Source organism: Culex quinquefasciatus, chromosome 2 (assembly GCF_015732765.1).
Source record: "Culex quinquefasciatus strain JHB chromosome 2, VPISU_Cqui_1.0_pri_paternal, whole genome shotgun sequence".
NCBI classification, from domain to species: domain Eukaryota; kingdom Metazoa; phylum Arthropoda; class Insecta; order Diptera; family Culicidae; genus Culex; species Culex quinquefasciatus.
The window spans coordinates 214278508-214294397 of NC_051862.1; the positions used below are offsets into that span (position 1 = coordinate 214278508).

The window sequence follows — 15890 nt, forward strand, 5'->3', positions numbered from 1 at the left end:
TTTTTTTTATATTTTACAAGAAAAAGCTTAAATGAAGTGAACAAGCATTCAATATTTGTGAAAATTTTAGCATTGAAAAAACTCTATAAACTGAAAAGGCATACAAAATTTCGCTTCAATTGATACCCATATTGCCAATTTAAAAAATTGATTCTATTCGAAAAATACGGTAATCTGTGATAATTTTGTTTTTTTTTTTTTCAAAAAAAAACTCTAAAACATTGAAAAAGCATATACAATTTCGCTCCGGTTGATACCCATATTGAAAATTATGAAAATTTGAGTACTTTAAAAAAGCATACAAAATTTCGCTTCGTTTGATATTCATATTGCATATTTGAAATTTTAGTATTTTCGAGAAAATACACTATTTTGTGAAAATTTAAGTGTTTTCCAAAAACACTCTATAAAAGTAAAAAAAAACATACAAATTTAAAAAAAAATATTATTTTCGTAGAAACACGGTAATTTGTGAAAATTTTTGTATTTTCAAAAAAAATATCTAATAAACGTGTTTCGAAAACATCCGGTAATTTGTGAAAATTTTAGTATTTTCAAAAAAAACTCTAATAAAGTGAAAAAACAAACAAAATTTTGCTTCGGTTGATACCCGTATAACACTTTCGAAAAAATACAATTTTGAATACATATTTTACTTTGAAACTGACTTCATTTTCAAAAAATATCTGGAGTTTTTTTTAAAAAAGGTCCAATAAACCCAATTTTTAGTTTTAGCTTTTTGGGTGTTTTTTAATACTCCTGACTCAAGGCGGTTTCAAAAACACCGAAAAAGCAAAAAACTGGAAATTTGGTTTATTGGACCATTAAAAAAACTCCAGATATTTAGTGTTTAGTGAAAGCATTGAAAATTCAACATGATTTGGTTGAGTTAAGTTGGTTTAAGAAAGATTTTAAGATCGTTATCTTTTCGACAATAACGATAGAAAGAGATAAAATATTGAGAAAATGCATTTGGTATCGTACAATAATTCATCCAGTTAAATATTTGATAACAATTTTACTTGAAACAATCAATTAAAAAATCAATAAAAACCCGTCTGTATCAGTCACTCTGTCGCAAAACGCTACCCCTCGCGCGCGCGCGCTCGCTCAATTCAGATTCAGCAGATGCGCTGGCTGCCGTTGCAACCTACACCATCACCGCGTCGCAATCAAAAAGCAGAGAGCCGCCGCGCATTCACGTTTGAAGATCTACGCCGCCGCCGCCACCAAGCGCAAGGTTCGTTGCGCGCGCGCGCTCGCCGCTTCCAGCCGCCTGTGTTATTATCGTCGAGTCGGTTTCACGTTGGATTCTCAACCACGGCAGCATCGGCAGTTCGTCCAGGCCCACAGTCAGAGTGCTTTTCGCCTTCTTGGTGGTGTGCGTTTCCTGGCCTGACCCGGCCGCCGCCACCAACCTCCTCGAGCCGCCGCCACCGCACTTTGCCATGAAAATCAGCCGCGCAGTCAGATAAAATCCGAAAGATAATTAGTATTTAGTTCGGGAAGTGTGCTTGAGCCGGCCAAATGTACTAGGACGTGGCCGGGCAACCCGGAGTTCTTTTTGGACCCTGAAGTTTGTCTGTGAAGTAGTGACGGCGGATTTTCGAAGGTGCCACGTGAAAGTTTTTCCGGAACGCACAATATCCGCGAAGAAAGCGCAGAGGTCTACGCGCGTAGGGTGGTCTTGGAAGTAAGCCCCCCCCAGGGGAACCAGGTGGTCCCTCGTGTTGTGTGTTAGTGTGTGTATGTGTGTGCGAGTGAGGGGGGTCCCACTTACCCCGCCCCTCGCCCCGTCCGCGAGACCAATGGAGTTGATATTGCGGTTCACACGCAACCCATCGACGCGACCTCCGCGAAATTAATGTCTTCCTTTTCACCGAAAATGACTTCCAAAGTGAATAATTACTCATTGACACAAAAGCAGCAGCAGCAACTACGGTGTTGGTGGTGGTGCTGGTGGGCCGCAATCATAATTAAGGCCAACGACGGCCCAATCCTGGCCACGACGGAACCAAGACCACAGCAGCAACTCCATCGTCAGAAACAGTGCGGCCAAGTCCAAGAAGTCGTCGTGTGATAACTGCCCCGAGGGGCACGAATTTTGCGAGGAAAAGAAAAACGGTTCCCAGCCTGCGGGGCCGAACCAGTGGTCCAAAGTCACCCCCCACACTACCCCTCCGTTTCAGAGGGGGGGATCCCGGCGAAGTAATTGATGACTGTAAATCCCAAGTGACGCCTGTGATTCGAGTTGGGGATCACGACTTAATTAAAATTCAATAAAATCAATACGCAAGAGAAATCCCCGAACCGCGCGCGGTTTGAAAAAGTGAGTGAGTGAGTGAGCGCTGCGTGGAAATTCACGTGGAAACAGGTGGACGACGACGACGACGGTGGTGGTGGCGAGAAAGTGGCTGACAGTGAGAAGAGGACGACGACGAAGAAGTGGTCCGAGAGCCTAGAGGAGAGCAACATGCGTTTTGTGCTGATTGCAATTTATTTGATATTAATTATGCCCATCACCGGGTCTTGGTGGTAAGTTGCAAGTGGGACAGGGAATTGAAGGGCAAGGAAGGGGGAAATGTGAAAGGAAGAGTTACGCGGATTGAACGCGGATATTTATTGGAGTGTAGTGAGCCAACAATTGATTGTAAATGTTTGTTTGTTATGACGATTTATATGATAACACGCCTTTCTCATCCATTCTGAATTCAGATTAAACTGTAGATTATTGAACCGTTAATATTTTTTTTTACATTTTGGAACAACATCATAAAAAGGATTAAAATAAGAAGTTTAAAAAAAGATATTCAACTACATTAAAATTTGAATTCAAAAAGAAAAAAATAAGTTCTGCTAAATTGAAATCAATAATCAAAAATCAATAAATATACATATTTAACACTTTAAGGGGAGAAGTCATTTTCAACCATTATTTCGCTTCGCTTCACTTGGAGATGGTATTTTTTTCGAATTAGGCATTGATTGAAGGAAGAACTATAATTTATAACAACCTTTTTACATTTTTTCCAAATAAAAACTGTTTGATCATTACAACTTTCATAAAACGTAAACATTTCGACGTCGTCGTGCTATCTTGTCACACCAGCCATTTCGACATTCCGAGAAAAAAACACTTTTTAATGTTCGACCTTGAATAAACGAAAACTAGAGCAAGCAATGGAAACAAAAACAACATCGTTTTGTTTGGCTGACCATTCTGTGCATTGTCCCAAAGTTTGGTTGAAATTTGTTGCCGGAGTCCCGAGTTATAATTAGAAATGTTTACGGTAATCTAACTTGCACGTGCGTCAAACGCGTTCTGACCTGAAATCCCTTTGGCCAGTTGTCGCACTTACATCATTTTTCAGGGAGTGACAAGATAGCACGACGAGATTGAAACTTCTTCATATGTAAAGTGACAAAAATGCACGGAGTTTTTTCGGTTTTTATTGAATATCTCAGGATTGAAATCGAATTTTGGGGATCTGTGAAGGACAAAAGGTGGGGCATTGTGAGCTGCTCAAAATGGCGTTCTTAACTCAATTTGGCCTAAAATGCACGTACGACAAGATAGCACGACGGCGACGAATTTGCGGGTTTGTAGACATAAAGTACAAGTTCAATCTGAATCAAATTTCAACAAAATTCAAAATATTTTTGACAGAAATATTTGAAAAGATTTTTTTAACCAAAAAGGTGATTTTTGGACTAAAAAAAAATCGATTAAAGTAGGAAAGTAATTAAAATCCCAAGCCCCCGAACAGTCGGAACGATAACTTCAACACACTGTATCTTGGACATAGCTCAACCAATCGAGACGAATCATTTATCCAGAGATATGTTAGGTTGTTTAAATGATTCTAGAATTTTTCAGAACTCTATTTGATCAAATCTAAATTTGTGTAATTTAAATTGTTTAGCTATTTGTACTTATTGCATGCAATTTCATTAATCTGCATCTAAAATTTGTAAAAAAAAAAACATTTTAAAATGTTCGTGATTCTCTGTCACTTTGTTGATTGATTGTATAATTCAGGAAACCAACATTTAGAATGGTACTGTTTTTGCGATTATTAAATGCATATTGGACGACTTGCCTCAAACTTGCCTGGTCTCATTTCAAATTCTTTCTCTACGTTTTTTGAAAACTTTTTTTTTTTACTCTTGTCTATTCAAAAGTTTTAAAAAATAATATCTTAGATTGAATTGCGATGTAACATATAGCTAAAAGAACTCCAAAACTCTGTTATTTACCTAAATGAACTCATTGTAATCTGACAAATAAAAATTGTCAAATTTCACAAAAAATACAATTTGCCTGAATTTTATAAAAATGTACGTAAAACAAAAGTTTTACAAGAAAAAGTTTAAAAATAACATTGAATAGAGGGACCATCCATAAACCACGTGGACACTTTAGGGGGTATGGTGATTGTCCACGCTCCATACAAAAAAGTTTTTTTTTGTATGGACAATTGTCCACGAGGGGGGGGGGGGTTAGGATTTACAAAAAAAAAAGTGTCCACGTGGTTTGTAGATGGTCCCAGAAATAAGGTTTTTATCATTTTCTTTTATTTGAAAAGAATGAAATGATTTATTTTTTCATGAATAGCTTCAGAATTCACATAATAACTGTCAGAGAAATCCACAAACCTTGAAGATACACAATTTACGATTTATACAATTACTGAATGTAAATTTGATATGGGTAATTCTCCGCCAACTCACACAGCAGTTGCCCCGACCCCTCTTCGATTTGCGTGAAACTTTGTCCTAAGGGGTAACTTTTGTCCCTGATCACGAATCCGAGGTCCGTTTTTTGATATCTCGTGACGGAGGGGCGGTACGACCCTTCCATTTTGAACATGTGAAAAAGAGGTGTTTTTCAATAATTTGCAGCCTGAAACGGTGATGAGATAGAAATTTGGTGTCAAAGGGACTTTTGTGTAAAATTAGACGCCCGATTTGATGGCGTACTCAGAATTCCGAATAAACGTATTTTTATCGAAAAAACACTAAAAAGTTTTAAAATTCTCCCATTTTCCGTTACTCGACTGTAAAAATTTTGGAACATGTCATTTTATGGGAAATTTAATGTACTTTTCGAATCTACATTGTCCCAGAAGGGTCATTTTTCATTTAGAACAAAATTTTTCATTTTAAAATTTCGTGTTTTTCTAACTTTGCAGGGTTATTTTTAGAGTGTAACAATGTTCCACAAAGTTGTAGAGCAGACAATTGCAAAAATTTTGATATATAGACATAAGGGGTTTGCTTATAACCATCACGAGTTATCGCGATTTTACGAAAAAAAGTTTTGAAAAAGTTGGTCGTCATCGATCATGGCCATTCATGGTCACCCGCGACAGACACGGACGACGAAACAAAGAGAAACGCAAAAATTAACTTTTTCAAAACTTTTTTTCGTAAAATCGTGATAACTCGTGATGTTTATAAGCAAACCCCTTATGTCTATACATCAAAATTTTTGTAATTGTCTGCTCTACAACTTTGTAGAACATTGTTACACTCTAAAAATAACCCTGCAAAGTTAGAAAAACACGAAATTTTAAAATGAAAAATTTTGTTCTAAATGAAAAATGACCCTTCTGGGACAATGTAGATTCGAAAAGTACATTAAATTTCCCATAAAATGACATGTTCCAAAATTTTACAGTCGAGTAACGGAAAATGGGAGAATTTTTAAAACTTTTTAGTGTTTTTTCGATGAAAATACGTTTTTCGGAATTCTGAGTACGCCATCAAATCGGGCGTCTAATTTTACATAAAAGTCCCTTTGACACCAAATTTCTATCTCATCACCGTTTCAGGCTGCAAATTGTTGAAAAACACCTCTTTTTCGCATGTTCAAAATGGAAGGTCGTACCGCCCTCCGTCACGAGATATCAAAAAACGGACCTCGGATTCGTGATCAGGGACAAAAGTTACCCCTTAGGACAAAGTTTCACGCAAATCGAAGAGGGGTCGGGGCAACTTTTCCCGATTTCGTGTGAGTTGGTAGAGAATTACCCATATATGTTATGCAATGAATAGGGCTAGTGATTTTTTACGGCTCAAACATTTAAATTTCGTGGCATGCCAATTAGGCCGATTCAAATATTTAAAAAAGTTTTTGTCCCTCGGCCCTGGCCGAGGTCAAGGGGGGGGGGGGGAATAAAAAAAATAAAAATTTAAATAACAAGCCATAATCTTCACATTTAAATGAAAAAGTGTTTTAAAATGTAGAATTACAAGAATTTTGATATATAGACATAAGGGGTTTGCTTATAAACATCACGAGTTATCGCGATTTTACGAAAAAAAAGTTTTGAAAAAGTTGGTCGTCATCGATCATGGCCATTCATGGTCATCCGCGACAGACACGGACGACGAAACAAAGAGAAACGCAAAAAGTAACTTTTTCAAAACTTTTTTTCGTAAAATCGCGATAACTCGTGATGTTTATAAGCAAACCCCTTATGTCAATATATCGTCGCCATCGTGCTAACTTGTCGTACGTGCATTTTGGGCCAAATTGAGTTAAGAACGCCATTTTGTGCAGCTCACAATGCCTTACCTTTTGACCTTCACAGATCCCCAAAATTCGATTTCAATCCTGAGATATTCAACAAAAACCGAAAAAACTCCGTGCATTTTTGTCACTTTACATATGAAAGTAGTTTCAATGTTGTCGTGCTATCTTGTCACTCCATGAAAATTGATGTAAATGCGACAAAAAGCCAAAGGGATTTCAGGCCAGGAAAGTCAGGATGCGTTTGTCGCACGTACAAGCTAGACTACCGTAAACATTTGTAATTATAACTCGGGACTCCAGCAACCAACTTCAACCAAACTTTGGGACAATGCACAGAATGGTGAGCCAAACAAAACTTGTTTGTTATTGTTTACATTGCGTGCTCTCGTTTTTGAATATTCAAGGTCAAACATTAAAACGCGTTTTTCTCGGAACGTCAAAATGGCGGGTGCGACAAGATAGCACGACGACGTCGATATCAAAATTTTTGTAATTGTCTGCTCTACAACTTTGTACAACATTGTTACACTCTAAAAAATAACCCTGCAAAGTTAGAAAAAACACGAAATTTTAAAATGAAAAATTTTGTTCTAAATGAAAAAATGACCCTTCTGCGACAATGTAGATTCAAAAAGTACATTAAATTTCCCATAAATGACATGTTCCAAAATTTTTTAAAGTCGAGTAACGGAAAATGGGAGAGTTTTTAAAACTTTTTTAGTGTTTTTTTCGATGAAAAATACGTTTTTTTCAGAATTCTGAGTACGCCATCAAATCGGGCGTCTAATTTTACATAAAAGTCCTTTTGACACCAAATTTCTATCTCATCACCGTTTCAGGCTGCAAATTATTGAAAAACACCTCTTTTTTCACATGTTCAAAAATGGAAGGGGTCGTACCGCCCCTCCGTCACGAGATATCAAAAAACGGACCTCGGATTCGTGATCAGGGACAAAAGTTACCCCTTAGGACAAAGTTTCACGCAAATCGAAGAGGGGTCGGGGCAACTTTTCCCGATTTCGTGTGAGTTGGTAGAGAATTACCCAACAGTTTTTGCAGCATTTGGTATAATAAGGCCGTTGCAAATGTTTTTTGAAGTTTATGTCCCTCAACTCTGATCAAAGTCGAGGAGGGAGGGGGCAAAAAATTTAAAATAGTAAAAAATAAACAAATAATTGGTCACAGTATCAACGTTTGAATAGAAAAAGTGTTTTAAAATGCATTTTACACTTGTCCAGTAGTTTTGCAATAATTAATTTCCAAGATTTATAATTATTGGCAAAAAAAAAAATTTTTTTGCGAGACAAAAAGTTTTTGAGGTGCTGTACATTGTAATTTCATACAAAATTAAAATATTTTTATTCCAGCCCAAACATGTGAAATATGATAAATATGATTATCAATGCAGAAAAGGCAATTTAAGATTGCTCTCAGTTGATCAGACTTCTCGGACTAATTGAGATTGACAAAAACAAATTAAAACATTCAAAAGTACTTTAAAATTGAAATATTTATAATCATGTTTTATATTTTAACATTAAATAGAAAACTTAATATCTACCTAAAATATTCAAATCATTTTGAATTTTTACTCCCGGTCAACAATGCAACTTATTCATGGTTATTTTACAAAATTTAACAGAGGATTGACAATAAAATAGCTCAAAGCACAAAAAACCTATTGAAAATTGAATCAAATGGAATTTTTATCACATTAACACTAGCAGGTTCTTAGGTAGATTCATGAAATAGTAGTTTATGCAACAAGTTGCAAAAAGAGGATTTTTTCAGCACTAGTCGTATTTATCCAACGAGGTTCACCGAGTTGGATAAATACGAAGAGTGCTAAAAAAATCAAGTTTTGCAACGAGTTCCATACAACATTTTTTGCAATTCCAAAAAACACACACTGAGTGAAATTTTATGTCCAATTTTCATGTATTTTGGCAATAAATCGTTTAAATCAAAAAAATGTTGAAAAGTGTTACTTTTCGAAACAAGTGCTGAAAAGTGTTGCTATTCGATTCTGTTATTTTTGGTACAGTCGTTCGTCGTTCAAGAATGACAGGAAAAGTATGTAGTTCCACGACGGAATTGCAAAAATATAATTTACCCATTGATGTTGCTTTGATAGTTTCGTAAAGACTTTCTCCTCCAAATTTTACTGTAGTAGGTAAAAAAGTGCTCCAATAAAGAATAATTTTATTTCAAGAATAGCCTAATAACTTTATTTTTGACATTGGTATCAAGTTCTAACAATTTTTCTGCTTGGCACCAACATTTATTAAGTCAATCAACTTTCAAATAAGGTTTAAAAGTCAGCAAATAATTTTGCAAAACTCCACATCATCCCACCGTTCCCAGATTCCTAGCCATCTCATACTGAACTCTCTTCCTGTATTTACCCATCGAAACACTTGTTCTTGTATTTCAACCTGCACTTTTGTTTGCATGCACCACAAGAAAAGAAACTAAAAGACTCGCTCGATGCACTGCTGGCGGTGATGGAGGCCGGCCGGTGTGTCCCTGTCCGATCAAGGAAGACATAAAAGATCAATATTTCACTTGAGCCAACAAAAACACATCCCTAGGACCATCATCACCAGACGGAGAGAGGGGGTCGGTCACTAACGAGGCGGAAAACCGTCACACTTTTCTTTGATCGCCGCCATCGCCGTTTCGCCATCGTCATTTGAGCTAGGAGAACCTGATCGTCGTCGGCCGATCCGATCCGATCCGTGCCAGACCGTGATGGTGTTTAACCTGAAACCCTTCCTCCATGGGACCACATGTGTGTGTGCTTGGAACCCACGTGGTGGGAGAAGTGCATCTGAAGAAGTGCTCTTCAGGACGGAGCCCCTCTGCTGGAAAGTTTGTTGTGTTTTGCCTTTCTCGCACTTTGTGCATCGTGTGTGCAAAGTGCACGCCCGAAACATCATCTTTGTCAAATATTTTAATGCTCAAGTGGCCCCTCTCCATCGATCGTCCCTTGTGGGACACACAACAACAACGGGGAAAAAAAATATCGAAGGGATCACACACCGCACGCAGGTATAACTTTTCAAATAAAGTCACCGAAGCGAGTAATTTCGAGTAGTTGACCATGCAAATATTAATCCACCCGGCCCGGCGTTGATCCCTTGATCGGAGGGTGGATCATCGGGGGCAAAGTCAATCAAGCTGGACCCTTCAGGACGCGTCGCGGCACAGTGTCGAAAGAATGTCCCCGGCTAAAGGTGATTTTTGCAACTGGCGGCAGAGGGAATATCTGTGAAATCTGTAACGATTTTATCTGTTTGATTTTTTGATTTTTTGAACATTTCAAAATAAGTCCAAACACTAATTAAAAAGCAATTTTCATTCAAATCTGCATAATTTTTTAAATCAAATGAGTTTAGTTAAAACAAATATTATTGCAGACAAAATCCTAACAATTTCATCAACTGTGTTTTGCCCATAAAGATATAATGATATGCATCATTAGTGCAATGTTAAGACTACTTTATTATTGTATTGGTTCATAAAAAAGTTTCTAAGCAAACCCCTTATGTCAATATATCAAAATTAGAAAAAAAAGTCAAAAGTTAGAAAAAAAACACGAAATTTTAAAATGGAAAATTTTGTTCTAAATGAAAAAATTACCCCTCTGGGTCAATGTAGATTCGAAAAGTACATTAAATTTCCCATTAAATGACATGCTCCAAATTTTTTTACAGTCAAGTAAAGGAAAATGGGAGAATTTTTAGTTTATCTTTTTTAGTGCTTTTTTTCGATGAAAAATACTTTTTTTTTCGGAAATCTGAGTTCACCATCAAATCGGGCGTCTAATTTTACATAAAAGTTTCTTTGACACCAAATTTCTATCTCATCACCGTTTCAGACTGCAAATTATTGAAAAACATCTCTTTTTTCGCATGTTCAAAAATGGAAGGGGTCGTACCGCCCCTCCGTCACGATATAACAAAAAACGGACCTCGGATTCGTGATCATGGACAAAAGTTACCTCTTAGGACAAAGTTTCACGCAAATCGAAGAGGGGTCGGGGCAACTGCTGTGTGGGTTGGCGGAGAATTACCCAATTATAGTTAACTAACTATTCAAATCTTCAAAATTTTATGAAAACTTTATCTTGAAGTTGAAACACTTCTCTATTTTTCGTGCTGCTGTGTGAACTTGAACGAACGGAGAACCCGTTCAAAAGCATGACTGTTCTCTACCATGTTCAGAATGATTGTGATCATGATTTTACGGAAAAATCTCAAACCTATCAAAGTCACCCCGTTTTACGGTGCTAAAAAGTTATGTTTTTGGAAAACAAATGAAACATTCTATGCACAATTATTAACATTAAAAATTAAAGTTTGATTTTAAAACCAATCGGGTTTTTTGGGTTTATTAAAAAATGTAAAGTAATAATCACATCAGCTAATACCAACTTCACAAAGAATCGCTAATCAGACCGTCCAAAAGGACCTCTCCTTAGCTTCGCATTCCAGCGCCTGTAACTCGATACTTTTGCGATCGGTTGCTGATCGATACTTCTGACCACCGCTCGATCGGCAGCATCAGCGACAGCACCGGAGAGCGCAAAAGCAGAACGGAACTGATACTCTTGAGAAACACGACATGCTTCGGAGCCTTTGAAGAACTTAAGAAGACGCTGCTCTGCTCTCCGCGAGTCAATTAATGGACATGTCAGCAAGTTTACATAACAACTCTCCGACCGACTGGTGAACTGTTTGATCTTGGGATCGTTTCGTCCTTTTTTTTCTCTGACATCAACACTTCATCTCTCGCTAGCAGCAACAATTCATGGATTGTGTTTGTTTCCTCAACTTGGAGAGAAGGTTACGTAAAGTTTACACGACCTGGTCCGGCCACAAGTTGGCACTTTACCTTCACCTTAAACGCGCGGACCAAACGAACCGAATTCTTGTACATCATCCAGCGTCCAGGGTTGGCGTTCCGTGATCGGTTCCAGCTGGCGCTCTCTGCTGCCTCCGCAAAGCTACAAGAACGGTGCATTCCAAGGTGTATTTTCCCACACACGCGTGGCCAAGATTTTCCGTGATTTCAGATGCAACTGATTTATTTGCACTTAGTTTGGAGTTCAGCTGCTTAATGGAACCGGGAGAGTTGAAACGCAGTGATATCCGTATCGCAGAGACAAGGATCGCTCATTAAAAGGGTCGGATCGATTGTTTCAAAGAGCTGGGGTTTAACATTCTGAATGGAAGATAAGATAATAATTTGATGTTTTGAAGGCCTTTGAGATAAAGGAATAATAAGACATATCTTTAAATTTCACGTCGTCGTAATTGTGCCTGCAAGAATAAAATCTAGAGCTAAAAACACTTTAAAATTCAGTTGATTCTTCTCATTCAAATAATAAGGTAATATCTCGGGTGAATTTTCAAAAAGCTGTATCGTATCTACATACGATAAACAAATTTCAAAAATGCTTAAGACTGTTCATCTACACGTCCTTCAAGTGTCCTAAACTAAAAACAAATTAATTATTGTTGCAATTTGAAGAAAAACGACAATTAGTGTCGGAGGTCACGGTGGCTCTTACGGCTTTTTGAAAACTTACCCGAGATATGCAATCTAGCAAAAAAAAGAAAAGCGTCAATTTCCTTGGATAAACGTTTACTCAACACTATATCATACCGCTTACAGAGAAAGACGGCAGGTCCATAAACATAGAAACTCTGCACTCACCACTCTCTAGCCAAGTCCCACCGCTGAAAGGTGTTAATAGCATTGCGGATTAGGGAATGACTATTTTCCTTTCCCATAACCGCGCGCCGTTTGTTAAGGTAAAGTGCAAATTTGCACTGCAGCCTTGTACTCAACCCGGCGCAGAAGCAGTAAATTAAACAGCAGCGAATCCACCTCCCGCTGAGCCACACCACACAGCTCTGTCCAGAGGGTCTGACAGACGTCTAATCAACCGCCAAGTTAGCCCGTCGTCAGGAGCCGCTTGGTAGCTGACAGCATCTCCATCCGTCGCCGTCGGGGTGGGCCTCAAATCACCACGATTCGTGATGTTCGAATTGCTGCTCCAATTTGTACTAATTAATTGCGGAACGTGCCCACCCTGCCCGAAAGCCCAACCTGACTTGAACGGTTTGATCCGAATCAAGTGTTAATTGATCAAATTAAACTGTATATTAACGGCGTGGTGTCGGGAACCTGATTCCGTCGCCGCCGCCATGCAACGGTTGGCAGGGGACAAGATCGATAAACTATAAAATCAACATCTTTATGATCCGGAGCTGTCTTTGACGGTTGGTGGTCCCCGGGACTGGTCACCGAACTGGCCCGGTCGACTTGACTAATTTATGTCTTTATTAGTGGCGAGCGATGGTGCGATAGGTGGTGGAACGGGAGGTTTGATGTTTTGTAGCAGCCACCGAAAGCTATCATCTTAAAAATAAAACTGTTTTATTGCTAATATGGCATCAAAAAAAAATGAAGCAAAACACAAAATATAAACAATTCGTCTAAATACATAAAAAATAACATGATAAAATCTGTTCTTTCTTTTTGATATATTTGATTCAAAATTATCAATTTAAACATATTTGCAATATGAAATAAACCCACTAAACTGATCGAATTGTTTTTAAATATCCATTGGTAATCGTAAAAATTTTATGCTGACAAAATTTCAAAATTAAAATCACTTTAATGATTATTTAAAAATTTAAGAAACAGAGTTCCAGTGTACAAATTTTCAGGAAAAAAAAACTTACAATCGATTGTAACTATTTATAATTTATTGAATGATGAGTTCATTTGCATGTATCAAGTGCGTCACTTTAAGAAGAAAAAAAATTTACTTATTTTGATATATGACACCTAAGATCGGAAAATCGCGTAAAACTTCAGGAAAAATATGTTCATGCATTCATAGAAACTCAGTCAATTTCTGACACTAGAATAATTGTTTTGATGCCATCCATAAAATAGGTGGACTCTTTCAGGGAAAATAATGTATAAAAAAATGTTTTAGTTTTATTCCATTTTTATTGATTCCAATGTAAACAAAAAACGATATTTGTCGTTTTATATTGTGAGTGTTGAATATTTTAAGGCATCTACTGAATTTAGTAAACTGGTTGCAGTTGAAAAGGAGTGTATAATTTTAATTTTCTCAATACAATTCATGCGATGTATTGAAAAAATAAGTCAATTTTAGAAATGTTTGCTTTACAAAAAACTAACATAATCCACCAATGTGGTTAATGCCTTCCTCACTTTTCACCAGCAATGGGTACAAATAAACAGTTATAACTTAAGTGGTCATAACTCGAGACAGGGTTGTCAGATCTGCAATCTATTGAACTCGTTGGAAAGGGTTTTCGATAACCTAACCAACAGTGGGTCGGGTGATGGATCCGGACATCGTTTGCATACATTTAATTGAGATCCGGCTTCAAAAAAGTACATAAATATTACTTAAGTGGTCATAACTCGAGACAGGGTTGCCAGATCTTCAATGTTGTGGATTCTTCGGAATGGTCTATCGATTACCTATCCAACGATGGGTTGGATGATGGATCCGGACATAGTTTACATACATTTGGGTGAGATCCGGCTTCAAAAAAGTACATAAGTACATAAGTACACTTAAGTGGTCATAACTCGAGACAGGGTTGCCAGATCTTCAATGTTTTGGACTCATTGGAAAGGTCTTTCGATTATCTACCCAACGATGGGTTGGATGATGGATCCGGACATAGTTTACATACATTTAGGTGAGATCCGATTCACAACTCTGACACTTTTTTATACGTAACTTTTGAACTACTTATCGGATCTTCAAACAATTCAATAGTGCAGTATGGGGCATCAAACCGGATCGAATGCAACTTATTTGACTCAAATCGGATCAACCAGTGCCGAGAAAACTTGGCAAGAATTTTGAGCACCAAGGGGAATACGCACACAACACACACACACACACACATAGACATGTGTTCAGTTTTCGATTCTGAGTCGATAGGTATACATGAATATAGGTCTACGAGCTGTTTTTTAAAAGTTAATTTTTCGAGCAGGATTATAGCCTTACCTCAGTGAGGAAGGCAAAACACTCTTGATCAAAGTTTTAATCCTTGATTTTAGTATTTTAAATGCATTTTAATTGTTAAGTTCAAATTTTTAATAGTAATTCCAGGCCTTTTCTTCAACATCCTATTATTAAGCTAAAATCATTAGCAAAAGCAAAATCAAATTTGCAAATCAAAAATCTTCGAAACATTAAAGTTAAAATCAAGTTAAAATTTCAAAACAGATGTTAAATTTTCTAAGATTTTGGGAATATTTTTCGCTGGGTGTTTTTTACTTTAAATACTTTAAAATGCAAACATGAAAACAGTGCAATTTATCAACAACAAAAAAGTTATGTCATCTTAGGATAGAATTTTAATATTGCATCTAAATTTGAATTTTCAAATTTTTTATTTACGATTTTGTTTCTTTAAAAACTCTATTTTTGAAAATCGTATAGTTCTCAAAGCAGATTTTGCATCATCCTAAACCATTGCGGCGTAAAAGGTGACAACCATTAAAACACGAAAATTACGTGATTTTGGAGCTAAAATTTATGCTGTACAAATTCATATGAAGAATATGATAAAAATTCAACGCATCAATTTTTTTTGTTCAAAAAAATTAATTATAACCGGGGCTAGCAATTTTTCATGATAAAAAAAATGAATTTTCACGGCATTTCAACAGTAAAAAAATAATTTTACTGTACTCCAGTCTGCTTAAACTTGACGATTTTTTTTATTTTATAACAGTTTAGACTTTGTGAGAAACCGTCAAGTTTTCAAGTTTCGAATTAACGATTTAGCTATCCTTTCACACAGAAGATTCATTAAAAGTATAATGAGTAAAATAAGTTAAATAAAATGGTCATGGATTTTCGAAAAAGGGAAATTTGAGTACAGTCCAGACTCGATTATCCGAATGCATTTTCAATTTGGATAATCTAATCAAAAATCGAGCTTTTTATGATACCTATATTACGTAAAAGATATTTAATTAATATATTTTTCTTTAAATAGGCAATTAAATATTCAAATTTGATTAAAACGGGCTGGCAGAACTCAAATTTGATGTTAAAAGCAAGAAAATTAAAAAAAAACGATTTTTTATTCACTATTTGATTGTTCAAAGTTCCGTACAACAAATATAATCGAGTCTAAACTGTATTTCAAACAACCTTAGAAAAAAAAACATTCTTGGCACATTTATAAGATTAATGATTCCTTAAAACTAAATACATTACAAATGCCCATCAAATTTCCTTAGAATATATATTTCTATTTTGCACCAA

The 15890-nt window shown here is 36.6% G+C and overlaps 1 protein-coding gene across 1 annotated transcript in view; it reads left to right on the forward strand.

Moving 5' to 3' along the window:
- Window positions 1-1357: 1357 nt before the first annotated feature.
- The window catches only part of LOC6038012 (protein Wnt-6), a 36941-nt gene continuing 22408 nt past the window's right edge, over window positions 1358-15890 (forward strand). The window contains exon 1 of the mRNA XM_038257801.1: window positions 1358-2535. Coding sequence (XP_038113729.1) covers window positions 2474-2535 — 62 coding nt within the window. The 5' untranslated portion in view covers window positions 1358-2473. The remainder of the gene's footprint in view (window positions 2536-15890) is intronic.